This window comes from Agelaius phoeniceus, chromosome 6, assembly GCF_051311805.1.
Source record: "Agelaius phoeniceus isolate bAgePho1 chromosome 6, bAgePho1.hap1, whole genome shotgun sequence".
NCBI lineage: Eukaryota > Metazoa > Chordata > Aves > Passeriformes > Icteridae > Agelaius > Agelaius phoeniceus.
Window position 1 is genome coordinate 63,039,957 of NC_135270.1, and position 25,407 is coordinate 63,065,363.

The window sequence follows — 25,407 nt, forward strand, 5'->3', positions numbered from 1 at the left end:
CTCTAACCAATATGTCAAGTCTAGAATCCATTTCCTTACCTCAGTCAAGGCCATTCTCAACAATGTTTACTCAGTTTACCAGCAGACAAACGGCCAATTCCAGAAAATATCCCTTCAAAATGATTCATTTTGTCACGATTAATTTTGAATCCGGTAGAGGCTAAGAATGGTCAGACCAAATTTCTTCCTAAGGCTCCTTTTGAACCTCAAGAATTAGAAATTCCTAGCACAGTGAAAATGAAATTTTATGTAGTATTTATTCTTCCTGAGTCAAAACAAAATAAACATAAAATAACAAATGTAACCCCAAATCACATTTAATATAGAAATGTAACATCTCAGTACAATTTCACAGAAGTGGTAGCCACGCCATCCAAACAGGTTCCACCACAATTACTGCAAAGAATCTTTTCCATTTGTGAAGACAAAATTTAGCCCACCCTCCCATCCAATGTCAAAAGAAGTCCACACAACATTAAGAAACTTTCTTTACTAACAGCCAACATAACAATCATAGAGAGCAAAGACACAGAAGGAAAATGTCTGTTGGTCAGTCTGATTGGGTTGAATTTCCACTTGAGCCAAGCCTGACAAAGTTTCGCTGTTGCTCTCGTTTGTCTGCTCCTGGCTCTGGTCACAATCCCAAAAAAGATCCTCAGTGTCCCAATGCTCCAACCAGGATCTTGCTGCTCACAGAACACTGTGACCGCAATAAAATTCATCTTCACACTTTGAATTCCGTCGTCTCCTTATCCAGAGTTCCCTGATTTTTTTCTCACACATCCCCAAATGTCTTGCTCTCAGCACCCGTAGAGTTTACTGCCCCTCCTGTGGCTTTGGTGTCCATAACTTGGGTCCTGTCTACAATTATTTCCGATAGTTTTGCTGTCCATGATCTGGTTCCTCTCCACAATTATTTCCCATGGCTTTGGTGTCCATGGTTTTGTTCCTCTCCACAATTATTTCCTATGGTTTTGTTGTCCATGGTTTTGTTCCTCTCCACAATTATCTCCCATGGTTTTGCTGTCCATGATCTGGTTCCTCTCCACAATTATTTTCCATGAGTTTTTTGTCCATGATTTGGTTCCTCTCCACAATTTTTTCCCTACATCTCTGCAGGAGCAGCAAGCTCAGCTTTCCACCCTTCACTCTGTTCTTGGCCAACACCTCAAAACTCAAAAATCCTGTTGTTCCTGCATCTCCAGAGAGTTTTCCCCCCTCCTCTGGCCAAAATTCCAACTTGTAGCCAACTTATTTCCACGGGATCATGATCAGCAGGGATCAAAATAAAAGGATGGCCCCTCCTAAAATTTGGGAACAGGCCCCCAAGTCCTCCTCACCATCTGAAGGAGAATCACAGAACCATGGAATGGTTTGGCTTGGAAGGGACCTTAAAGCTCATCCAGAGCCACCCCTGCCATGGGCAGGGACACCTCCCACTGTCCCAGGCTGCTCCAAGCCCTGTCCAACCTGGCCTTGGACATTCCCAGGTCTTTTCCAACCTCGATGATCCTAAGATTCCATTATTCCAACATCACTTCCATGAGCAGATGTGGTTGTGGGAAACCAGACCTTGACAGCTTTGGCACAATCCTGGGAATTTGAATGGAGTGAGGTTGGGTTAATGAAGCCACTCCATCACTGCCCTTATCAGCAGGACGGGGGAAAGAGAAAAAAAAGGAGAGAAAAAAAGGAGGAAAAAACTCATTTTGGGGTTCTTGGAGTTGTCCCGTGCAGGGCCAGGAGCTGGACTTGATCCTTGTGAATCCCTTCCAACTCAGGATATTCCACACTTAGGGAGAGGGTGATTTCCTAGGACACATCACTGATTCCAGGCACTGCTGGGCTCTGTAAGGGACTCAGTGCTGAGAGAACAGCCTGAAAATCCTTTTAAATTCTTGTTTTCCCTGATTAAACTGATTCTCTCAGAGGGTAAACGCAAAATGTTGGGGAAAAAAGTCTATTTCAGCTGATTTCCAGATGAAGAGTTGCTCAGCTACCGTGGTGTTGTGTCCCAAAGGTCCCAGAGAATTAAACAGATTGCATTCCAAAACATTTCGCCTGGAAAAGGCATTGGAGTTGGCACCGTCAGCACTGTTGTATCTCTAGTGTGGGGCTCCAGATCCTTTCCAGGTCTCCTGGAGAGTAAAAAAAGAGATTTAAAATAAAATTTGATTGGAGCCCTTATCACCAAAAAAATTGGTGTTGAGGATTTGGAAGGACTGGGAAGAGATGTCTGAGCTGATCCAGGAATTTTAACTGGCACCAAGTGATCAGCCCATGCCAAGGAGTGGAGATCTGGCACAGATGGAATGGAAAAGGGTCAAAATCCAGGGAATACAGGCAGAGCTTTAGTCTTATTCCATGATTTTTTCCAGGTGTCTCCCAGATGATGAGGAGAACCATGGCTGGAGCCCCTCTGCTCTGGAGCCAGGCTGGAGAGCTGGGAATGCTCCCCTGGAGAGGAGAAGGCTCCAGGCAGAGCTCAGAGCCCCTGGCAGGGCCTGAAGGGGCTCCAGGAGAGCTGGAGAGGGACTGGGGACAAGGGATGGAGGGACAGGAGCCAGGGAATGGCTGCCAGTGCCAGAGGGCAGGGATGGGTGGGAGATTGGGAACTGGGAATTCCTGGCTGGGCTGGGATTGCCAGAGCAGCTGTGGCTGCCCCTGGATCCCTGGCAGTGCCCAAGGCCAGGCTGGACACTGGGGCACCCTGGGACAGTGGGAGGTGTCCCTGCCATGGAAAAGGGGTGGAATGGGATGAGCTTTTCCATCCCAAACCATTGTGAGATTCCATGGAATTCTCCTCGTTGCCTGCCAGCAAAGGCTTCTCTTTAGGGCTCTGTGGAAATCCCTCTGGGAAGAGGCTCAGAAGCTGAAAATTCCCTCGTCCTTGTTGGAGTTTGAACTGGAGCACATCCATCGGAAAGCCAAGTCCTTCATGCTCTGCCTGTGGAGTGGTTCTTCCCACATGGAGAGGGAAATTGGAGCAGTCTGTTCCCAGAGCACAAACTTTAACCCAGTAAAGGGAAATAAAACCCCGCACAAAGAAATTGCTGCTGTTATAGTTGTTTTATTGGCAGGAATGAAATATCCCACTCCAGCTATTCTGTTGTTTGTTTTAAGGATAACTTGGTCCTTTAGGGAAAGAATTGGGAATAAATTGAGCAGATTTATCCAATGTCAGAGAAATATAAATCTTCCCTACTTAAGCTGAGTGAGCATTTGCTGCTTTTCCTGCAGCCAGGCTGGAAAGTGTCCTGGAGGGCACCACTCACAAACTGGACTTTAAATTGAACCCAAACTGCTCCTTCCATGGGAAAAACTGTCCAGCATCCATAGCCAGGAAGAACCAGATTTTGGGATGCTTGCAGGATGAGGAGCCCTGAGTTGTGCTGGAGCACCCAGGTGTGCCACGCACCTGTTGGCAAGAAGGACACACAGACACTCCTGCAGTGATTTGGGTTGGGACAGACCTTAAATCCCATCTCATTCCACCTCCTGCCATGGAAAACCTTCCAGTATCCCAGTGTGTGGAAAATCCCGCTGGGAAAAGCCAGTGTCCATCAAGGAGACAGAGGAGTCCTGGAACTTCATTCCAATAAAGGAGAGAGTCCCCTGGGGTTTTCCTCTTGAGGTTTCAGAGGTGCAGCCTCATTTTATCTCAAACTCCCGCACATTCCCTCTTCCTTCCCCCAGTGCTGGGGTACCAGGAAGGTGCAGCCTTCCCCAGCCCCTGCCCCACGTCCCCCCTTGAACCTGGCATTTCCCCAAAGTTCAGAAACTCCTCCTCGTGTGGGCCCATTTGGCCAAACTGTCCAGGCTCTGGGACAAACCTGGGCTGGAAGTGAATCCCAAAGTTGCTTTTTCCACAAAATCTCTCTCTCCTTCATAGGTGTCCAGCTGAGCCAGAGGAAGCTGGTCTGTGCACCAGACAGGGGAAAAAAAGAAATAATAATATCAATTTTATTTTATGAAGAAAATCAGCATTATGGAAAAAAAATATCCAGCCTACCTGAACCTCATCCTCAGGTGCCCTTTATTTTTCCATGAGCTGGGAGTAGTGATCCCTACAAAAAAATTCCTCCTGCCCTTTGGGACTGCGTTAAGTGGTGCCTGAACAAGTTGCAGCTGCTGCCTTATCAGGAAGATAAAGGTCTGGAGAGGTTGGATGGGAAAGAATTGGGAGAAACTTGGACTCTGTCTGTGCTGGAGGGCAAATCCCTTCATTCTGCCTTTTCCTTGTCCTTGTGTGTCTTGGAATTGAATGGCCACAGCAGGGAATTGGTATCTAAATAAAAATCCCAGGGTTTATCACCAAGGATTGGGATCAGAAGCTCCCTCCTGTTGGGTCAGTGCCACCCCCTCCTTGTGGGGCTCAGCCCACCCAGATTTGGTCACTTTGTGTCCAAAGAATTCCAACATCAGCAGGATGGGCTGGGAACACCCAGGGTTTGCAGCCCTTGGCCCTGCAGGATTCCCAATCCCAAATCACAAAACTCTTGTGGAGCTTCTTTGGATTTATCTCTGTGTTTGAATGATCTCAGAGCTTTCACTCCCCCATCCAAAAGGGAATATTCCAAATTTTCAGGCTGGAGGTGTCCCTGGCAGGGGGAACGTGGAATACCAGTTTGTCCCAGTTTGTCCCAGTTTGTCCAGTTTGTCCCAGTTTGCCCAGTCTCCAGCAGCATTGTAACCCTTCTGCAGGTGGGACAGACCAAGTCCTGCAAAGCAAAATTCCAAAAAATGCCATTGAGCACCCTCCAGATGACCTGGAGTGGAGGGGACAGGAGATCAGGGACACAGTGTTGCACTCGGAGCCAGCATTAATGCCATAAATTAATTAATTAAAATTAATCAAGAATTTCCCCATGGAAAGGGGGCTCAGGAACTGCCCAGGGAGGGTTGCAGTGCCCATCCCTGCAGGTGTCCCCTGGAGGTGGCACTGAGAGCTCTGGGCTGGGGACAAGGTGGGCATTGGGCACAGCTGGGACTCTGATCTTGGAGCTCTTTTCCAGCCTCAGGGATTCTGTGAGGTTCAGATTGGATATTGGGGAAATTTCTTCCCTCAAAGGGTTCCCCAGCCCTGGCACAGGTACAGGGTGGAGTCCCCATGCCTGGAGGGATTTCAAATCCCTGTGGATGTGGCACCTGGGGACACAGGGCAGTGGTGGCCTTGGCAGGGCTGGGGAATGGTTGGAGGAACTTTGAGGTCTTTTCCAGCCTTCATGATTCCATGATTCCATGAATATCTGTCCTCTGGTTTGGAGTGCCCATCCCTGGAGCTGCCCAAGGAATTCCTGGGGGTGGCACTCGGGACTCTGATCTTGGAGCATTTTCCAACCTCATAAATTCTGGGATTCTGTGTAAGGACTTCATTGCCACTGATCCGACCCAATTTTGGTGTCTACAGTGAAAATTCACGGGCACCGGGAGCACAAAAGCTGGAGAGCTGCTGGAGGTGAGGCTGGACGGGTCTGTCTGGAGAAGGTGTGAGCGTGTCCTGCTCACCATTCCCAAGAACCTCCACTTGACACCATTCCCAAGGAGAGGCCTCTTCCCTCCAGGAATCGCTCAGGATAAAATTTAGCACCCAGACCTGGAAAAACTCAGCCTGGGAACGAGGTGGAATTTTTAAGCAGAGGTGGGATTCTCCACTCAGATTTTCCATGGTTCCGATGCCACTTGAAGTCCAGTTTGGATCTGCTGGTGGGAGCTCTGAATTCAGCAGGATCTTCTGATGGGAATTTTTGGGAAAGGGCTCTGAGAGGGAAAGGAGAGAATCCACCCCATGGACCAGCTCAGCTCATGTGATTGTTTTTAATTTTTGACCTCTGACCCCCCAAACAGCCCATTTTTAACAGCTTTAAATCAGAGGAATTTTAAATAATACAGCAAATATTTTAAAATAAAGGCCTGTGATGCCTTTAAAGAATCTAAGCTTTGAAGGAAGAAAACTTGAGGAATTTTCTTGGATTTCAGCAGTGGACAAAAAGTCAGAGCAACAATTTTCCTGAATATTTCAGCTCCTGAGGATTTTTCTTGGATTTCAGCAATACCCAAGATCAGAACAACAATTTCTCTTGAATATTTCAGCTCCTGGCTAAATGCCTGCATATCGGCAAAATTCCTAAAGGTCTTGGCCAGGTTTCTGATCCCTTAACCTCCAACATTCCAGGTTATTTCCACAACCTCTGGGTTCCAAACAATGAACTTTATTATTAGATAAACACCTGGCTCCTGTTTTTATCCTTGCTCCTCTCCCTGCACCAACTGTAACGTTCCTTAAAATCCCAATTTTCCACTCACTGAAGTGTGGCAGCCACGTCCCATTAAAAGAGTTTTACCAGGAAAATTATCCATGCCTTTAAATAGGTCATGCATACACTTAGCATATGTTACATTATTCTCCACGTGCAGCCAGTCGTGCCGGATAATTGAAAATTTCTGGAGTCACAAGCAAATAAAATCATTCCTCTGATCATTAATAAGCAGGAAGTGCGGGAAAAATGGTGAAAAAAAAAAAGAAGCAGGGGGATGAAAGAAGAACTAAATTTGGTGGGAAGTTGCAGAAGAGTTTTGCCCAATGGTCATTCCAAGTGCTGATGGAACAGATGTATAAAAATAAAGGTGCTGTTGTTGTCCCTGTGTGCACAGGGAAGGATTCCTTGGGATCTTCTGCTGCCTGCTTGGGTGGGATGGGGGCTCCAAGGCCTGAGCCCCCTTTCCATGGGGAAATTCCTGCTGTGCCCACCCTGAGCTGCCCTGGCCCAGCCTGAGGCCGTTCCCTCTGCTCCTGTCCCTGTTCCCTGGAGCACAGCCCGACCCCACATCAAAAAGGGGGAAGAGGGAATTTTTATATGGACAGCCAGCACCAGGAAAAGGGGGAATGTTTTAAACTGCCAGAGGGCAGGGATGGGTGGGAGATTGGGAATTGGGAATTCCTGGCTGGGCTGGAATTGCCAGAGCAGCTGTGGCTGCCCCTGGATCCCTGGCAGTGCCCAAGGCCAGGCTGGGCACTGGGGCACCCTGGGACAGTGGGAGGTGTCCCTGCCATGGCAGGGGTGGCACCGGGTGGGATTTAAGATTCCTTCCCACCCAAACCATTCCATGACTCCATGGGCTGGAGTGATACTGAGACAGTCTGGAGACACTTCCATGCAGTCCATCCCCATCCCAGCAGCTGAAACTCCACCTGGATTTTATGGGAGCCTGGAAGCTGAGCTAAAGCTGGATTAACAGTGATGGACATTCCTGCCCACGGGGCAGAGCCCAGAGCTGCGCTGATCCCACAAATAACAGGAATTCCCCTGTGCCGTCCCACATGGATTCATTTTGAGTGATTTCTCCATCCGACTGACCCACGGCTGTTGGTTTGTGCTGCTGTGAGATTTAGAGCCATAAAATAATAACTTTATAAAGCAGGTCTGTGTCACCGTCACATTTCCTGAAAAATCCCTTTGCCCAGAACTTTGCTCCTGGGAAGCTGAGAAGCCGCAGAGAAAAGGAAAACAATAATTATCTGATTTGCCTCTCCTGTGTTTTGCTGCTTTGGAATGTGGTTGGAGATTGTTTATCCACAGGTGATTGTTTCATTGGTTTAATGTGAATTGTTTTGACCTAATGACCAATCACAGTCAGGCTGTGTTGGGACTCTGGAAGCAGCCACGAGTTTTCATTATTATCTTTTAGCCTTCTGCCCGTATCCTTTCTCTATTCTTTAGTATAGTTTAGTTAAGTATTCTTTTATATGATATAGTACCATAAAATAATAAATTGGCCTTCTAAGAACATGGAGTCAGATCCATCATTCCTCCCAGCAATGGGGACTCAGAAAATATCCCAGGTCTGGGGTGACGAGTGTGAAATCTCCCATGAGAACTCCCCTGCCTTTCCCCTTCAGGAATTGTTTGACACAGCCCCATTCCCCATCCACTCCATCTTTATTCCAAAGGGTACCAGCAGAGCAGAAAATCATTTAGGATTTCACAGGAACCTCGTTTCTGGAAGGTGACTCTGAGCTCCCTCACCCACGGCCACGCAGAGAAGAGGTTTTGGAGTGGCAACACCAATCTGTGTTCACTTCCTGTCACGGACATATTTCATGAAAAATCCTTTTGCTAGGAGTTTTTCTCCTGAGAAGCTGAGAGGCCTCAGAAGCGAAATGCAAACAATGGTTATCTGCTGCTGTGGAATGCAACAGGGGCATCTGGGATTGGTCTCATGTGGTTGTTTCTAATTAATGGCCAATCACAGTCCAGCTGTCTTGGACTCTCTGGTCAGTCACAAGATTTTATTATCATTCCGTTCCATCCTTTCCTTGCAAGCCTTCTGATGAAATCCTTTCTTCTATTCTTTTAGTATAGTTTTAACATATCATTTTCTTTTAATATCATATATATCATAAAATAATAAATCAGCCTTCTGAAACATGGAGTCAAGATTCTCATCTCTCCCCTCATCCTGAGACCCCTGTGAACACCACTACAACTTCCAGGGGGGGGGAATAATCCAGGGAAAGATGTGATTCTGACAGGATTCTGACAGGAAAAGTGATTCTGACAGGATTCACTGAGGAACAGCTCCCAGAGACAATTCCAGGCACCCGGGGAAGTAATGGCAACCACATTTCAAAACCACATTCCTAAACCATTCCTAAACCAGCCCCCTAAATTAATTTAGGGACTTCCATGGCCTTCATCACCACCATCACCTGAGTGCTGTCGTTAATGGGTTCATTAAGGTTGATGAGCTTTGTGTGATTTTGGCTGCGAGGGGAAACTGAGGCACGAGGCAGAGAGACAGGTTTGGTGTCACACCAAGAGCGAGCCAGAAATGAAGCAAGTTCAGGGCCACAACTGCACAAATTTATTTGTTTTCATCTCTGAGGACTGATGAGCAACGTAATTAACCATCATTAATTAGGATTCTCTGCCCCAGGGTGAGGAATGCACCAAAAACTTCCACGAGCAGCAGAGCTCTCAGGAACCATGACCCAAAAATGCTTTATTTTCCCATGTTTTGGGGTTTTGGTGGCAGTAGGGTTTTATTTTCCTGTGTTTTGGGGTTTTGGTGGCAGTAGGGTTTTATTTTCCTGTCTTTTGGGGTTTTGGTGGCATTGGGGTTTTATTTTCCCATGCTTTGAGGTTTTGGTGGTGGTGGGGCTGCAGAGATCTGTGGGGAGGTGACAGAAGCTTCTCCCATTCCTGATGGAGCCAATTCCAGCGGCTCCAGTTCCAGGCTGAGCCCAGCAGCGACACCAGCGGGGTTTTGGGAATGAAAGAAGGGAAAAGGGGCAGAATCCCATGGAGAATCCCAGCCTGGAGCAGGGTCCTTGCAGGACCATGGACAGAGGAGCACGGTCGTGGCAGGATTCATGGAGAGAGGAGCAGGGTCCTGGCAGGACCATGGACAGCGGAGCCCAGCCTGGAGCAGGGTCCTGGGAGAACCATGGAGAGAGCAGCAGGGTCCTGGCAGGATTCATGGAGGGAGGAGCCCAGGCTGGAGCAGGATCCTGGCAGGATTCATGGAGAGAGGAGCAGGGTCCTTGCAGGACCACGGACAGCGGAGTCGAGCCTGGAGCAGGGTCCTGGCAGGATTCATGGAGAGAGCAGCAGGGTCCTGACAGGACCATGGAGAGACGAGCCCAGCCTGGAGCAGGGTCCTGGAGAGAGGAGCAGGGTCCTGGCAGGATTCATGGAGAGAGCAGCAAGGTCCTGACAGGACCACGGACAGTGGAGTCGAGCCTGGAGCAGGGTCCTGGCAGGATTCATGGAGAGAGGAACCCAGCCTGGAGTAGGGTCCTGGCAGGATCATGGAGAGAGGAACCAAGGTTTGCTGGAGGATTTGTGGCCCTCCAGGGGATCCAGGCTGGAGCAGCCCATTCCTGAAGGAAACTCAGGATTTTGCAGGATTTTACACCACCCTCACCTGTGGGGGTGGGAGGTTTTAGTCATTTTCCAGGTGTGAAACTTCCACTTGCTCCAGAAATTCCCAAGACACGGAGTTCTGACTCTTGCCAAAGGAAATAATTATCAGGGCTGAACAATTATAAATTTTGTTGGCCTTTTTATCTCCCAAGCCTCACCCTGCTGGAGCCAGCTCTGATCTCCCATTCCCACTGGTTTTGGGGTTTTTATTTAAGATTAAAATGGTTTAGAGGGTGTGAATAAAGTCCCGGCTCCTTGGGAAAATTGTGCAAACAGATGAAGTGGGAAAAGTTCCTAGAAGGAGAAATGTGTGAATTTCTCCTGACTGTAAGAAGGGATCTTTATCCTTGGAGATATCCAGAAATAAACCGGCCTGAACTCTGGGTTGCCTCATTTAACTTTGCACTGCTTTGACAGGGAGCTTGGGTCCAAGGAATTCCATAAATCCCTTCCAACAGAAATTAGGCTCTGAGTCCAAGAATTTAAAATCTGGTCAAAAACTGGGGATGGCAAAATCCTGATGAAGTTACTTCACGTGGGGTTTGGGGAATATTAAATAAATCCATCAAAGATTAGTTCATCTTTTCCATGTTCCAGGAGAGATGGAAAAGCCCAAGGCTGGATGAAGTTTGGAGCAGCCTGGGGTAGTGGAAGGTGTCCCTGCCCTTGGGATTTAAAGTCCCTTCCAACCCAAACAAATTTGGGATTCCCTGGAGCCCAACTCCTTGGGACAAGCACCTGTTATATCCCAAATTTCTGCTCTGGAGTTCTTTCTCTGATTAACTCCCAAAATAAATAGGAGCATTCCAAGGCAGAACATTCCCTTCTAGATCCCAGGAAATTCCTGCTCAACACTCAGGACATTCCAGGGCAGCTGCAAATCAGGGATCAATCCCAGCATCTCCACCTGTAGGAACAATTCTCTGTGGGGAGCAAACTCAAATGTTCTCCTTAAATGAGATAGCTTGGATCTGCTCCATTTCCCTTATCTAAGAACCTGTTCTCTTATCTGAAAGATAAAAAGGTGCTGTAATTTATCCGAGATAAAACCAGGATGGAAATTATCCTTTGCTTCCACAGCCTTAATTACTCTTTCCTTAGGAAAGAATTTGGAGGCTGAGCAGAATATTGAGCTATCCAATCAATTTTGGAGCTTTCCAGGCCTTTCCCAGTGGTTTTTTTAGGTTTTTTTTTGTTTTGTTTTTATTTTTGGATTTTTTATTTTTTGTTTTGGATATTTCAAACCCACCAAGACCTTGAGGGTGTTGTTTTTTCTCTTGGGGTTTTTTCAGCACCAAAGGAGTGAAAAATGCAGCAAAATTAAATTTAAAATGCATCCTCTCCTCATGCAGCACTTGGAGATTTTCTTGCTTCTCCTTTCATTCCAGAAGGACGGAGGGTTCCCACTCCTGGATTCCTTCTCCTTATGGAAAACAAAGGGAAATTCACCCAACATTTGGGTTTTCTCAATTATCCCTAATTTTCATCCTATTTAACCCTTTTTATGTGCACACCCACATCACCCGTTGGCCACTCTTGCTTTCCCTTTGTCCTTTCTGAGTGTGAAAATTGGACTTTCCAGACATTCCCTGCAGGGAATTCTCTGCTCATCCCCAGACACCTGTGGGGTGTTTTATCCCCTAGTGGGAATATTTTAGGAAGGAATTCCTGGCTGGGAAGATGGGGAGGCCTCAGGTTTCCCAGAGAATCCGTGGCTGATCCCTGGAAGTGCCCAAGGCCAGGCTGGAACAGGGCTTGGAGCAGCCTGGGACAGAGTTTAGAGTAAATCCCACACGATGGGAATGGGATGGGTTAAACTCCTCATATCCACAAATTTCTGTGCTCCTTGACAATGGAACCCCCCCAGGTGACATTCCAACCTCTTGGAAGGTTGATGATCTCTGGGATACTCAGCCCTTTGTGGGTTTCCTGCAGGAATTCTTGGCCCAGCTGTGGCTCCGGACTTTACTTTCCTTGGATTCTATCCAAATTCCTGCCCCTTTTTTGGACAAGGAGCACCCCTGCCCCACAAACCACCTCAAGGTGGTGCCTCTTTGACCTCACTGGTGGCTGCAAAACCTGAAAAGAATCCAACATTTCTGAAACAAGAGCAAAGCTGAATAATTAAACCAGGACAGCAAATTCCGAGCCCTTTTCCTCTGAAGTCTGGCTCAAATCCCAAATTTAACCCTTTCATCCCAGAAACTGGGTGGAAACTCCCAGTTCTGAGTGAAAGTAATCCAAACCATCTCTCGTGGAATGAAGAATTGACCTGTGTGAAATGTGATCTTTAAAATTCCATAATTATCCTCAAATAATTGTTGTATGGGAGAGGATTTTTTTCCTTCTTTCTACTCCCACTTGTGCATTTCAGGAGGGAAATCCTCTTTATTTTTCTGCTTTATGAATAATACAGGAATTAGATAAATAATTGATAGCTTGTTAATGAAGTGGCCAAATCTGCATTGCCCTCAAAATGCGGGAATTTGGATGGAATGTCAAAAGGATTGCTAGGATAGTTGATATTTTAATTTATTGGGTATTTCCTTGCAGGAGCAGCTCCATGAGATTCCATATCCCTGGCTCTCCGTCGCATCCACCACCAATTCCTTCCCCAGTTTGTCCAGGAAAATTTATGGTTGCCAAAAATCCAAAATTCCCTTCACACTTCATCACATCCACAACCAATTCCCTCTCCAGTTTCTCCAGAAAAACTGTTGGTTGCAAAAATCCAAAATTCCCTTCACACTCCATCACATCCACCACCAATTCCTTCCCCAGTTTTTTCAGGAAAATTTATGGTTGCAAAAATCCAAAATTCCCTTCACATTCCATCACATCCACCACCAATCCCTTCCCCAGTTTCTCCGGGAAAATTGGTGGTTGCAAAAACCCAAAATTCCCTTCATGCTGACCCTGAGAATGTCCATCATGGGCTGCTCCTCCCTGCTCATCCCATTGGAAAAATGGGAAAAGGAGGCAAAGGATGCTCCGAATTGAGCTCGTTTTCACCCAAGCTGAACTGAAACAGGTTCCCCTTTCCAGCCCAGCTTGCACAGATGAAAAAGAGGCATTAAAAAGGAGAAGGAAAAGCCTGACTCATCTGGAACAGGAATAGAAAAACATCTTGGCTGAAAAGAGCTGAAAAAGGAGCAATTAATGTCTGGAATTCACCTGCAAATCTCGTCGCTGCGAGCTATTATTGTTCAAATTATTAGGCAGGTGTGTGAAGTGCCTCATAAACTGGAGGGGAATTAAAAGGCAGATTTTGCAGCAAACTCGGTGCTTATTACACAATTACAACCCCGTGTCAGAGCCGGGGGATGCTCCCGTTGGTTTCACCCCCACTATGCCTCCAAATGCACCTGATCCCAAATTCCTCTTCATTTTAGACCATTTAAGGTCTTCATTCCACTCCATTTTGGGTCTGGATCAGGAAAAATAATTGAGTTCAGAGTGCAGGGAGGGTCACTGCCCTTAGTTGTCAAGGTGAGGGCTGTGCTTGGCATTTGTCCCTTTGTTGTGGGACAGACAAGGGGTGAGCAGAAGGGCACAGGCAGTGATGTCAGCATGGAACCCCAGGAGAGGCTGAGGGAGCTGGGCAGGGGCTGCAGAATCCCTGAGGGAGCTGGGCAGGGGCTGCAGAATCCCTGAGGGAGCTGGGCAGGGGCTGCAGAATCCCTGAGGGAGCTGGGCAGGGGCTGCAGAATCCCTGAGGGAGCCGGGCAGGGGCTGCAGAATCCCTGAGGGAGCTGGGCAGGGGCTCAGCCTGGAGCAAAGGAGGCTCAGGGGCCCTTGTGGCTCTGCACAGCTCCTGCCAGGAGGGCACAGCCGGGGGGGTCGGGCTCTGCTCCAGGGCACAGGGACAGGAGCAGAGGGAACGGCCTCAGGCTGGGCCAGGGCAGCTCAGGGTGGGCACAGCAGGAATTTCCCCATGGAAAGGGGGCTCAGGAACTGCCCAGGGAGGGTTGCAGTGCCCATCCCTGCAGGTGTCCCCTGGAGGTGGCACTGAGAGCTCTGGGCTGGGGACAAGGTGGGCATTGGGCACAGCTGGGACTGGGTGATCCTGGAGGACTTTTCAAACCTCAATGATTCCATGAGGTTTAGACTGGATATTTGGCAAAATTTCTTCCCTAAATTTGTTGCCCAGCCCTGGCACAGGTACAGGGCGGAGTCCCCAACCCTGGAGGCATTTAAATCCCTGTGGATGTGGCACTTGGGGACATGGGGCAGTGGTGGCCTTGGCAGTGCTGGGGACAAGGTTGGATGAACTTTTCCAACCCTCATGCTGGGAGGGCTTTTCCAACCTCAGTGATTCCATAATTCTCTGGGAAACAATTCCAGGGCCTCACCACCCTCACACCTTACACCACCTCAGTTGGAAATGTTCCAAATCCTAATCCAGAGTCCACCCTGCTGGAGTTTCAAAAACATTTTCTCCAGACCCCTCTAGGCTCCCTGTCCACAGCCAGCAATCATCAGTGACACTCACAGTGCAATAACCCAGGGAAAGTTTAATTTGCTCCTCTCCAGCTTCCTGGGATGTGGAATTTTTCTTCACTCGGGGTCACCAAATGTGATGGTGTTCACAGGGGTCCCCGGACGAGGGAAGAGATGAGAATCTTGACTCCATGTTTCAGAAGGCTGATTTATTATTTTATTATGTATATTATATTAAAATGATATATTAAAACTATAATAAAAAAATAGGAGAAGGATTTCATCAGAAGGCTGGCAAGGAATGGAAAAAGAATGGAATGATAACAAAAGCTCCTGACTCTCAGACAGTCCAAGCCAGCTGACTGTGATTGGCCATTAATTAGAAACAACCACATGAGCCCAATCCCAGATGCACCTGTTGCATTCCCCAGCAGCAGATAACCATTCTTCACATTTTGTTCCTGAGGGCTCTTGGCTGCTCAGGAGAAAAAATCCTAAGGAAAGGATTTTTCCATGAAATATGTCTGTGACACTGGGAAGTGTGAGAGACTGATCCCTTAGAGCCTTCCCAAGAGGTTCCATCCCACGTAATCCACGACGAAACTCCCAGGATCCCATCGGCCCTGCTCAAAACTGGATTAAAATAAAGATAAAATAAAGACATTCCTTTTCATCCTTAATCACAGTGGGTTCTTCTGGAAGGGGAACGGGCTCCTGCATGGATTCGGGGTAGGGAAGCACAGCAGGACTGGGTGGTGCTGGGTCCCCTGGCCCATGACCACTCCAGAGAAATTCCAAGCCTGTGGAAACATCTCCTGCTGATAAAATCCACCCTGTGCTCAGTGTGGAGTGGCTGCAGTGAGGAGCTCCTGGAACAATTTAATTGTTTCCCCCTGAGTGACAGAGAATGGAGAGGCTCCAATGGGATTTCCTATTATTCAGGGAAATGAACTCCCTTTGATTGCCTTATTCCAAAGAATTCCCAAGTTTCATTTCCATGCTGCAACAGGGGCAGCTTCAGCAGCACGAGTGATGTGGGTTGATAATCTCATTTACCTTCACAAAAATTCCCCTTTTTTCCTGATTTTCCTGCTGATAATGCACAAGACACTCGTTATTTTTGGAATGTCAGCCATGCTGGAGTTATCCTTGTCCACTCCTTGCTCATCCAACAGCCAATCTTTGGGAAGGAACGCATCTTTCATGTGATTTCTTGATGATTTCCAGGATGGAGAATCCAAAATTTCGTTGCCACCGTTGTGGCCACCCAACGGATTGAGCAGCCTCGTTTGTCACTGGTTCATTAAATGTGACCCCTTTCTTTCCTATTCTCCCCAGGGATTCGCTGTTCCCTTGCCAGGGAACGTTGGCACAGCAGGGCACGAGATTATTTTGATTATTTGACACCACAGGGCTGAGTTCTGCAGCCAGAGCTGGGGGAGAATGCACAGAACCAGCAACAGGAACACCCACACCCTGCTGAGGAACAGCAGCACCGTGGCCAGGAGCCAATTCCTGAACAATTCCATCCTTCCTCGGCAGGGTTTGGGATGAGATGGGCTCCAGGGTCCCATCCAAGCCAAACTGGAATTCTGGGGTTCCGCAATCCCATCTCCAGGCAGGCAGGAGGTGCTGGGGGGTGACTCTGAGGATATTGAGGCCTTTCAGGAGTTAAAAAAACGATGGAGAGGGAATTTTCCATGGGCATGGAGTAGGAGGAAAAGGGGGAATGATTTAAAGTAAAAGAGAGTGGGTTAGATGGAATATTGGGATACTGGAATTCCTGGCTGGGAGGGTGGGGAAGGGCTGGGATGGAATTCCCAGAGGATCCCTGGCAGTGCCCAAGGCCAGGTTGGACCCTGGGGCTTGGAGCAGCCTGGGACAGTGGGAGGTGTCCCTGCCATGGCAGGGTCTTGATTAAACGATCTTCAAGTTCCCTTCCATGCCAAACCATTCCATGATTCCATGGATGTCCCTTGTGGTCCCCTCACGCCCAGCCCCACAGGAGCTCTTGGATCTGCTGCTGGTTTGCAGCTCTGGAATCAGCAAGATCCACATTTCCATGGGCGGTTGGACATTCCTGGAAATTTCATGGAAATTCCTGCTGTGCCCACCCTGAGCTGCCCTGGCCCAGCCTGAGGCCGTTCCCTCTGCTCCTGTCCCTGTTCCCTGGAGCAGAGCCCGACCCCACTTCTAAAAAGGAGGAACTGGGAATTTTTACATGGACAGCCAGCAGCAGGACAAGGGACTTGTCAGAGCCAGAAGGTCCCCTCTGCCCCTCTCACGGATGGAATTCCAGGCCCCTTCCAACCCCAGCTATTCCATGATTTTCCTGGGCACTCCCAGAGGATGGGCATGGGGTTCCCTTTCTCAGCCATTCCTGGAAAACCTGAATCCTGAATTCCTGCATCCACAACAACAACCCCAAAAAAAAAAAAATAAAAATCCAGCCACAAAACATCCCACAGACCTTGACATCATTGACATCCCTGACATTATCCTGGGATGTTTTGATCTGGGAAAAAAGGGAAACCCCACAGGGAGAGCCAGCCTAAGGCACAGCCTAACATTAAGCTTGGCCTTAGAGCTGTGTACATCCCACCAGCAGCACAAATTGTTTGAGCCATGTAAATGTTTGGACATCAGGAGGATTCCTCTTTATCCCAAGCAATCCTGGGGAGCAGAGCTGGGCTGAAAGGAGGTTTGATGTAATTTTTCGTAATTCTGAGATTCGAACTGCACCACTGAGGAAAACAGGTGTGGCTAACAGGTCTGTCACTTACCCCAAAACTCCATCCCTACAAGGCTTGGCCCTAAAAATGGGTTCCAATTTCCAGGACAAACTCCAGCTCATCAGGAAAGTGAGAAAAGTACAAAGCAGATGCTTCTGGAACCTCTGGGGGAGCTGGGGCCACTTAAAATGGGCCTTTGGTGGTGATTTGAAATCCCAGCACCTGCTTCAAAAAGGGAAAAACCTCTCTGGGATGGACTGAAATCCAAGGGCTGGGAATAAAGCTGGGAGGAGCCTGTGCTGGCCTGAAGGAGAGGATTTGGTGTTTGGGCTCCTGATTTGTTCCTCTGCTGGTTTGAAGGGGGAAAATGTGCGAGAAAAGGAAAAATTCCATAAAACATTTCAGGTCGTGGAATTTTGGAATGGTTTGGGGTGGGAGGGATCTTAAAACTCACCCATTCCACCCTCTGGGACACCTCCCACTATCCCAGGTTGCTCCAAGCCCTTCCAGGACACCTCCAGGAATGGGGAATTCACAATTTCCCTCTTCCAGTGTTCCCCACCTCATTCTGGGATGATTTGTTAATTATCCATAATGTTCCCACTCTAAACGCACTCCAAATCCGTCAGAATTATGGGACCAAGGGAAATTATTGAGTTTTCCCTTCGTTTTTGTTGGAAGTTGGAAAAAGGGGGGACTACAGCACCACAGAACTCACCCACACCACGGAATTACTCAGGATTTTAATGGTGCTTAATGGTCTCCTTCAGTCAAATCTCAATTATTTGTGGACTTGCTCCCAACAGGGAGAGAGAAAATAATTTGCTTCTGATTGGTGCTGGGTAAAACGGAAAAGCTGTCCAAGAGCTCCTGGAAGAAATGGCTGCTGGAATGTGGGAAGCATTAAAACCCTGGAATTTTTGTTATTGGAGTAAGACTAATTCAGGTTGATTTATCTGTGATTAAGTTTGAAGTTGGTTTTATTTCCCTGCAATTTGTTCCCTCCCGCAGCAATCTGTGGGGGTGATGTCCCTCCACACCTCTGCACAATCCTCTGGATCTGGGAATTCCAGGGGCTCCTCATTGCCGAGGGGAGGAAAGCACAGCCAGGGATAAGGCTGCCACTGCACCCCACAGGAAAGGGCTGAGGGTGAAATCCTTGGGATCCAAGGAGTTTTTATCCCTTTCTTAGGTTGGAAATGCAAGATGTGGCTGGGAGTGTGAGCTCCATCCCCACCTGTCAGAGCTGGGGCAGTTCTCTGCTGTCCATGGGGCAGTTTGTTCTTTATCTCTCCCCCAGCCAATCCTCCCTGCAGGAGATCTCTGCTGTCCATGGCCACTGAGTGTCCCTGCAGGGCTGATCCAATCCCAGCATCCCATGGGGAGATGCTGCATTGCCCAGGGGAGGAGCCAAGCATTCCTACCTGGATCCAATCTGAGCTTTGGGACAGCCCAGCAGCCTTTGCCCAGGGCATTGCCAGAGGAGCAGCTTCTGCTGCCCTGCATGGCCAGAGGGAGCCCAGGCCCATCTGCAGCAGCCCTGGAGCTGCAGAGGAAAACTCCCCCCTTGTGCAGGATCCCTGCTCCAGCAGAGCCACAGCTGGCACTGCAGGAGGGCTGAGCCCCCATGGGATGGGGCTGTGCCACCCCCTGACACACAGGGGGACAGGGCATGGTCTGGTTCTGGCACTGCTGCTTTGTATTACGTTTATATTTTTATATTGTCTTCTAATTTTTAAATTTTTTTCCCTAATAAAGAACTGTTATTCCTACTCCCATATCTTTGCCCGAGAGACCCTTAATTTCAAAATTATAACAATTTGAGGGGGGGGTTTTATATTTTCCATTTCAGGGGAGGCTCCTGCCTTCCTTAGCAGACACCTGGCTTTCCAAACCAAGACAACGACCAACCCCGATATTCTGATGGATCAAACTATTCCAGCTGTGGTCACCCACTGGACAATCCTTGGAATGTGAGGGATGGCTAAAATGAAGCAGTTAAAACCAAATCCCAGTGCCTGCTAAAAATATTTTCATTTTTCCCTTTTATAAACTAAGAACAACCTGGTGCTTGCAGAAATGGGTCACATTTAATGAACCAGTGACAAACGAGGCTGCTCAATCCATTGGGTGGGCCACAGTTTTGGATTTTCCATCCCGGAAATCATCAAGAAATCACATGAAAAATGCGTTCCATCCCAAAAAGTGGCTGTTGGACAAACAAGGAGTGGACAAGGATAACTCCAGCATGGCTGACATTCCAAAAATAACGAGTGTCTGGTGCATTATCAGCAGGAAAATCAGGAAAAAGGGGGAATTCTTGTGAAGGTAAATGAGATTATCAACCCACACCACTCGTGCTGCTGAAGCTGCCCCTGTTGCAGCATGGAAATGAAACTTGGGAATTCTTTGGAATAAGGCAATCAAAGGGAGTTTATTTCCCTGAATAAAAGGAAATCCCATTGGAGCCTCTCCATTCTTCCTCGTGCACGGGGGATGGCAAAAAATTCCAGGATTTTGTGAAAATCAACTTTTATTGTGAGATTGGAGAGCTCTGCCTGCGTCCAAGTCACCCAAGGAGTCCCTGGCTGCATCTCTGCAAGGCATGGATGGATCCCAAATCTCCTGGTTCCCCCCAAGGGATTCCCAGTGCAGATCCAGAATTTGGGAATCCTCACCTCTCCCAGCTCTTTTCCCCTTGGATCCCATCCCAGGTGTGGTGGCCCTCTGGACACACTTTGCCAGGCCTGGCTGAGTGAGAGGAGAAATCTCATGGGTTTGGGAGCAGGGACAAACCCAGGGATTTGTTTTGGGGTTAAAAGTGCTGGATAAGCCTTGCGAGAATTCCCAGTGAAGTGCAGCCAGGGGGGTTTGCAGGCTCTGAATTTCCCATTCTTTGGGAAATGTTTTCCTACAAGTTCTGGAGGTGCTGGAGCCCAACCACAAACCCCAGTCCTGCTCCTGGGACCAGCTGAATTTCACAATTCCCAGTCAAATTATTCCAGCAGGGAACAACTCCGTATTGAACATCACAGAAAGTGATTTTGGATACGCAGGAAAATCAGCTCTGACTCAGTGAGTTCTTTTAATTCCTCCTTTCTCCTCCCTGCCCAGAGAGATTCCTGGATTTGGGATCACAGCCGAACATCCTCGAGCAAATCTCAGCAGTAGCTGCAATATTTAAACTTTTAAGAACAAAAATTAAAAAAAAAAATGCACCACCTCAGGTGGAAATAATTTGGGCACTTACCCCACAGAGATTTGTGCACCTGCTTAATTTCAGACTGGGAATTATTTTCCCCAACTCCAAGTGATTTCTTTTTTTTTTTTTTTTTTTTGGTGAGGTTTCCTCCTCTGCAGTGCCAAAGGCGGAATTTCCAAGGAATGCTGTCAGTGGTGTGCTAACAACCTGCTAACAGCATCCCTCCCAAGGGCTGTTCCAGCCAGGTAACGATTACAGCCTCCAGGATCCAAGAACATCTGGCTGTGCTGGGAGCATCTTGGAATTCGCCATGGGAAGGCTGCAAACAGGGAGAGAAAAGCCCAGCCCTTGAACTTGTTCTTGATGTTCAACACCAAAAGGGAACGTGGCACTTTCCCCACCATTTCCACGCGAGGAATTCCAGCTTTTCCTCCCAAACATGCCCTGGATGGAGCTTTACAGGCGAGGAAAACACTCACAGAGGTCAAAAAGTTCTGGAGTGTGGCCACATTTGTGCTGTGGGGTGGTTGGGTGGAGGAGGAAGAAAGGAAAATGGGGGGAAAATCCCTGGGAAGGGACCAGAGCTCTGGGTTGGGATGGGCAGAGCCCAGATGTGGCCCAGATGTTGCTTGGAGGGCACAGAGAAAGAGGGGAAAAGGGGAAAAAGGAGGGGCTGAAGGTAGAAAAAAGCCAAAATGCAGGTGGAGGTTGAAGGTGGTGAGCTGGAGGTGGTGCTGGGAGCGCAGCCTCTGGAGATGTCCCCAAATTCTCCTTGGAACTGAAAACCAGAGAGAAAGGAGCATCAGGAGGACTCGGAGAAGCCACCTGAGAGTCCCTTCAGACAGGGGACCAAGCAGTGAAGGGGATGGGAGGCAGCCAGAGGCAGGGAGAGTGTCTGGAATGGCACAGGAGAGTCCCTTGAGGGGGACACGGGATTTGAGCACAACCACCCCAGTGTCACCCTCAGCACCCTGTGGGCACTGCTGGGTGCCAGCCTGGGCTCGGGGGGCACGGGGAAGGCACAGAGAAGGGCTGCACCCATCCCTTCTCCCATTCCCACGTCCTCACCAGGCTGGGAATAGGGAACAGCCCCAGCTGGGAGGGAATTCAGCTCCCTGCTGGAATTCCAGTGATGGATTGGATTGCATTGGATTGGATTGGATTGGATTGGATTGGATTGGATTGGACTGGATGCCCCAAGCCCTTTGGGGGTGGAAGCACAGCAGAGCAACGTGCTGGATCATCTCATGGAAGTGACTGAAAGGCTCAGCCCCTGTCAGGAGAGCTCTGGAAGAGTCCCAGCCTTGTTAGCAGTGTCCTGTGGGGTCACACGAACCCTGACAGTGCAATTGTCCCTTCCACAGCACGGTCACAGTGCTGGCCTGGAGCACGGATCCTTTTGGTGCAGGCAGAGGGAGCTGCACCGGTTCCCAAGGTGCCCACGGGTTTGGGGCAATCCTTGGAGAAATCAAGGAAAAAGGGCAGAGGACAGGGGCAGCCTTTTCCACAAAAATCCTTGGTTTGTTCTGAGGAATTGGAGAGAAGAGACTTTGGCCAGCACAATTCCCATGGGATCCCAAAACGTGGGGACCTCAGGGAGGCTGGGAAGGGGCTGGAAACCAGTCGGGGGTCTCAGGTATTTGAGATTCCTAAAGGGGGAATAACCCGATAAAAACCCAGCGGCATCAGCTGGATCAGACACGGAGAGCAGCTGGTTTGTCACCTCCCTGTGCCCTCTGTCACCCCAGGGTGGTGACCTGGGACACAAGCTGCAGCAAGCACAGGGGTTTTACAGGGGTTTTACCCGCGGGGGCCGGGGAAGCAGCGGGGCTGAGCCCGGGGGTGCCCCAGAACCGGGCAGAGAAGGAGCGGGGTGGGACGGGGGACAGCGGGGGACAGCGAGGGACAGCGGGCTCGGAGCTGCGAAGCGCAGCCCGGGACGGACCCCTCGGGCCGGGAGCGCAGCGCGGGCTCAGGGCGCCCCTCACCGTCCGCACCGCACCGCGCAGCACCGCGCATCCCGGGACAGAGCGGGACCGCCCGCGCATCCCGGGACAGAGCGGGACAGAGCGGGACTGCCCGCGCATCCCGGGACAGAGAGGGACAGAGCGGGACCGCCCGCGCATCCCGGGACATAGCGGGACCGCCCGGGCATCCCGGGACAGAGCGGGAAAGAACGGGACAGAGCGGGACCGCCCGCGCATCCCGGGACAGATCGGGACTGCCCGCGCATCCCGGGACAGAGCGGGACAGATCGGGACAGAGCGGGACTGCCCGCGCATCCCGGGACAGAGCGGGAAAGAGCGGGACAGAGCGGGACCGCCCGCGCATCCCGGGACAGAGCGGGCCCCGGACAGAGCGGGACCGCTCCACGCATCCCTGCTCCATGCGAGCCGCCCCGCTCCGCGCATCCCGGCTCACAGCGCTCCGCGCACCCCGGGAGGGAGCGGGCCAGGCCCCCACGCACCGGCTCCGTGCGGGTCCCAGCGCTCCGCGCATCCCGGAGCGGCGCGGTCACCCCGCGCATCCCGCCCGGGCAGCGCCCGCGGCCATGCGCGCCCGGCGGCGGCGGCGGAGCCGCGGGGCCACGGGGGGCGGCGGCGGCGGCGGCGGAGGAGGAGGAGGAGGAGGCGGAGGAAGGCGCTCAGCAGCAGCAGCGGCAGCAGCCACGCAGCTTTGACGTCGCCGGGCTGCGGCTGCCGGCCCCGCACGTATAGCACAACGTGACGGCCCCGCCGCCGCCACTCGCGCCCGCTCCCCCGCGCCCGCACGGCAGCGCACCCGCACGAAGCGCGGCCGCGGGAGCCCCGCGCCGCCCCCGCCATGGGCCCGGCCGCCGCCCCGCAGCCGCGCTGAGAGGAGGGGGAGCCGCTCCCGCAGCGCCGCAGCCGCAGCCGGAGCCGGAGCCGGAGCCGGAGCCTCCCCGCGGCCCCGCGCCCGCCCCCGCCCGCGCCGCCCCCGCCGCGCCCCGCGCTCCGCGCTCCGCTCCCTCCGCGGGCAGCCCCGCGCACCATGCGGGGGCCGCGGCGCCGCGGTGGCCTCTGATGGCCGCGGGGCGCAGGCGGCTGCGGCGGCCCCGCGCGGCGCTCGGCGGCCCCGGGAGGCGGCGGCGGCGGCGGCCGGAGCTCTGAGGGCGCCGCGGCCCGGAGCGGGTGCGGGGGCTGCCGCTGCCGGGGGCTCGCTCTGAGCGGGGCTCGCCCCGCGCCGCCCGCTGCGCAGCGGGAGGAGGAGGAGGAGGAGGAGGCGGAGGCGGAGGAGGAAGGAGGAGGAGGAGGAGGAGGCGGAGGAGGAGGACCGGCGCGGTGCCCGCCGCCTGCCCCCGCCGCCCTGCCTGCGCGGGCGTGCGCGGCTCGGCCGCAGCGGAGCGCGGGGCTCCGGCGGGCGCTGCGCTGCCCCCCCCCGCCCCGCCGGGCTGGATATGTGGATGCTCACGTGAAGATGGATGTAGCGATCGGGCTGCTGGGGCTGCTGACGGTTCTGCTGGAGGGCAGCTCCGGCCAAGGGGTGTACGGTGAGTCCGGGGCGCCGCGTGACCTTGTCGCGACTGTCGCCGGGGCGGAAGGGCGGGGGGGCCGGGGGGGGGATGGGGGGGTGGGGGCGAGCGGCGTGGCCCCGCTGCGCGCCGCGGGAGCCGGCGGAGGCAGAGCGGAGGCAGCGCCGTTGCCATGAGACGCTGACATTTCACGGCGATAACCGGGCCGGGGGGCGGAGGGCGGGGGGCGATTCGGGGGGGGGGGTCCGCAGCCGGTCCCGGGCCGCGCTGGCCGCCGCTGGGCGCCGCCTCCGCGGGGCTCCTCCGCGCCCGCGGAGCGCCCGCGGCCGCCGCACTTGTTACCGGCGGCGCTGCCGCCCGCGGCCGCGGAGCCAGGGGCGGGGGCGAAGGCGCCGCAAACTTCCCGGGGCTCCGCCGGGGGCGCGCGGACCCCGCGGGCGGGCGGCTCCGCTGCCCCGGCCCCGCTGCCCCCCGCCCGTGACTTGCACATCACCGGCGGCATCGCCCGCTCCGCTCCCCCTCCGCGCTGGGGCCGCGCTCTTGTTGCTTCCCCCTCGCCCCCGCGCCCTCGAGGTGGCCCCGGTTCGGCGCTGCTCGGAGCCGAGAGGCGGGGGGAACCGGGCGCTCCGCCGGGGCTGCGGCCGGGATGCTGCCCCGTGCCCCGGTGCCGGAGCTGCCGCGGCCGCGGTGGTGCCCCGGTGCCGGTGATGCTCCGGTTCTGTCGATGCCCTGGCCGCGGTGTGGCCGGTCCCGGTGATGCCCGGGCCGTGGTGATGCTTCGGTGCCAGCGATGCCCCGGTTCCGGTGATGTCCCAACCCCAGTGATGCCCCGGTTGTGCCGATGCCCCGGCTGTGCCGATGCTCCGTTCCCGGTGATGCCCTATTGCCGGTGCTGCCCCATTCCCAGCGTTGCCCCGTTCCCGGTGCTGCCCCATTCCCGGTGATGCCCCGGTTCTGGTGCTGCCCCGTTCCCGGTGATGCCCTGTACCCGATGCTGCCCCATTCCCGGTGCTCCCCTATTCCCGGTGCTCCCCCATTCCCGTTGCTGCCCCGGTTCTGGCGATGCCCCATTCCCGATACTCCCCGAATCCCGGTGCTCCCCATTCCCGGTGCTCCCCCATTCCCGGTTCTCCCTGCTCCCGGTGCTGCCCCATTCCCGGTGCTCCCTGCTCCCGGTGCTGCCCCATTCCCGGTGCTGCCCCATTCCCGATACTCCCCCATTCCCGGCGCTCCCCGTTCCGGTGCTCCCCGCTCCCGGTGCTCCCGGTTCCCGGTGCTGCCCGGCCGGGCGGGGGGGTTATGTAAGCGGCTCGGCGCCGTGCGGTGCCGCCGGCAGCTCCGGCACCCGGGGCTGAGGAAGGAGATCCATGAATCTCCCAGCAAATGCTCGGTGTGACATTGCCTCCTCCGAGCCCGTCCGCTCCCACACTTCCACATTCGCTTCCCACCTGGAACGGAGCCTCACTTAGAGCCTCACTTAGAGCCTCGCTTAGAGACTCACCCCCTTTTTTTTTTTTTGGTTTCTTTTTTTTGTTTTCTCCTTAATTTGGGAAAATCTGGACGTGACCGCGGGTGTCAGAGGGGCTGGGCTGGCGGAGGAGGCTCGGCTGGTGC

At 52.2% G+C, this 25,407-nt stretch overlaps 1 protein-coding gene and 1 long non-coding RNA gene across 3 annotated transcripts in view; one reads left to right on the top strand and one right to left on the bottom strand.

Annotated features, from left to right (window-relative positions):
* Positions 1-229: 229 nt before the first annotated feature.
* Positions 230-24,147, bottom strand: LOC143694433 (uncharacterized). 2 transcript variants are annotated; one of them, XR_013182919.1, is made up of 4 exons: positions 23,733-24,147; positions 20,349-20,619; positions 3,834-3,920; positions 230-2,138 (listed from the first exon to the last, which is right to left on the bottom strand). It is a non-coding gene; the product is annotated as an uncharacterized LOC143694433 (long non-coding RNA). The 2 variants fall into 2 exon arrangements; XR_013182920.1 differs by lacking the exon at positions 20,349-20,619.
* MDGA2 (MAM domain containing glycosylphosphatidylinositol anchor 2) overlaps positions 23,346-25,407 on the top strand; it is a 217,951-nt gene continuing 215,889 nt past the window's right edge. The window contains exon 1 of the mRNA XM_054635413.2: positions 23,346-23,811. Within this exon, the coding sequence (XP_054491388.2) occupies positions 23,739-23,811 (73 nt within the window). The 5' untranslated portion in view covers positions 23,346-23,738. The remainder of the gene's footprint in view (positions 23,812-25,407) is intronic.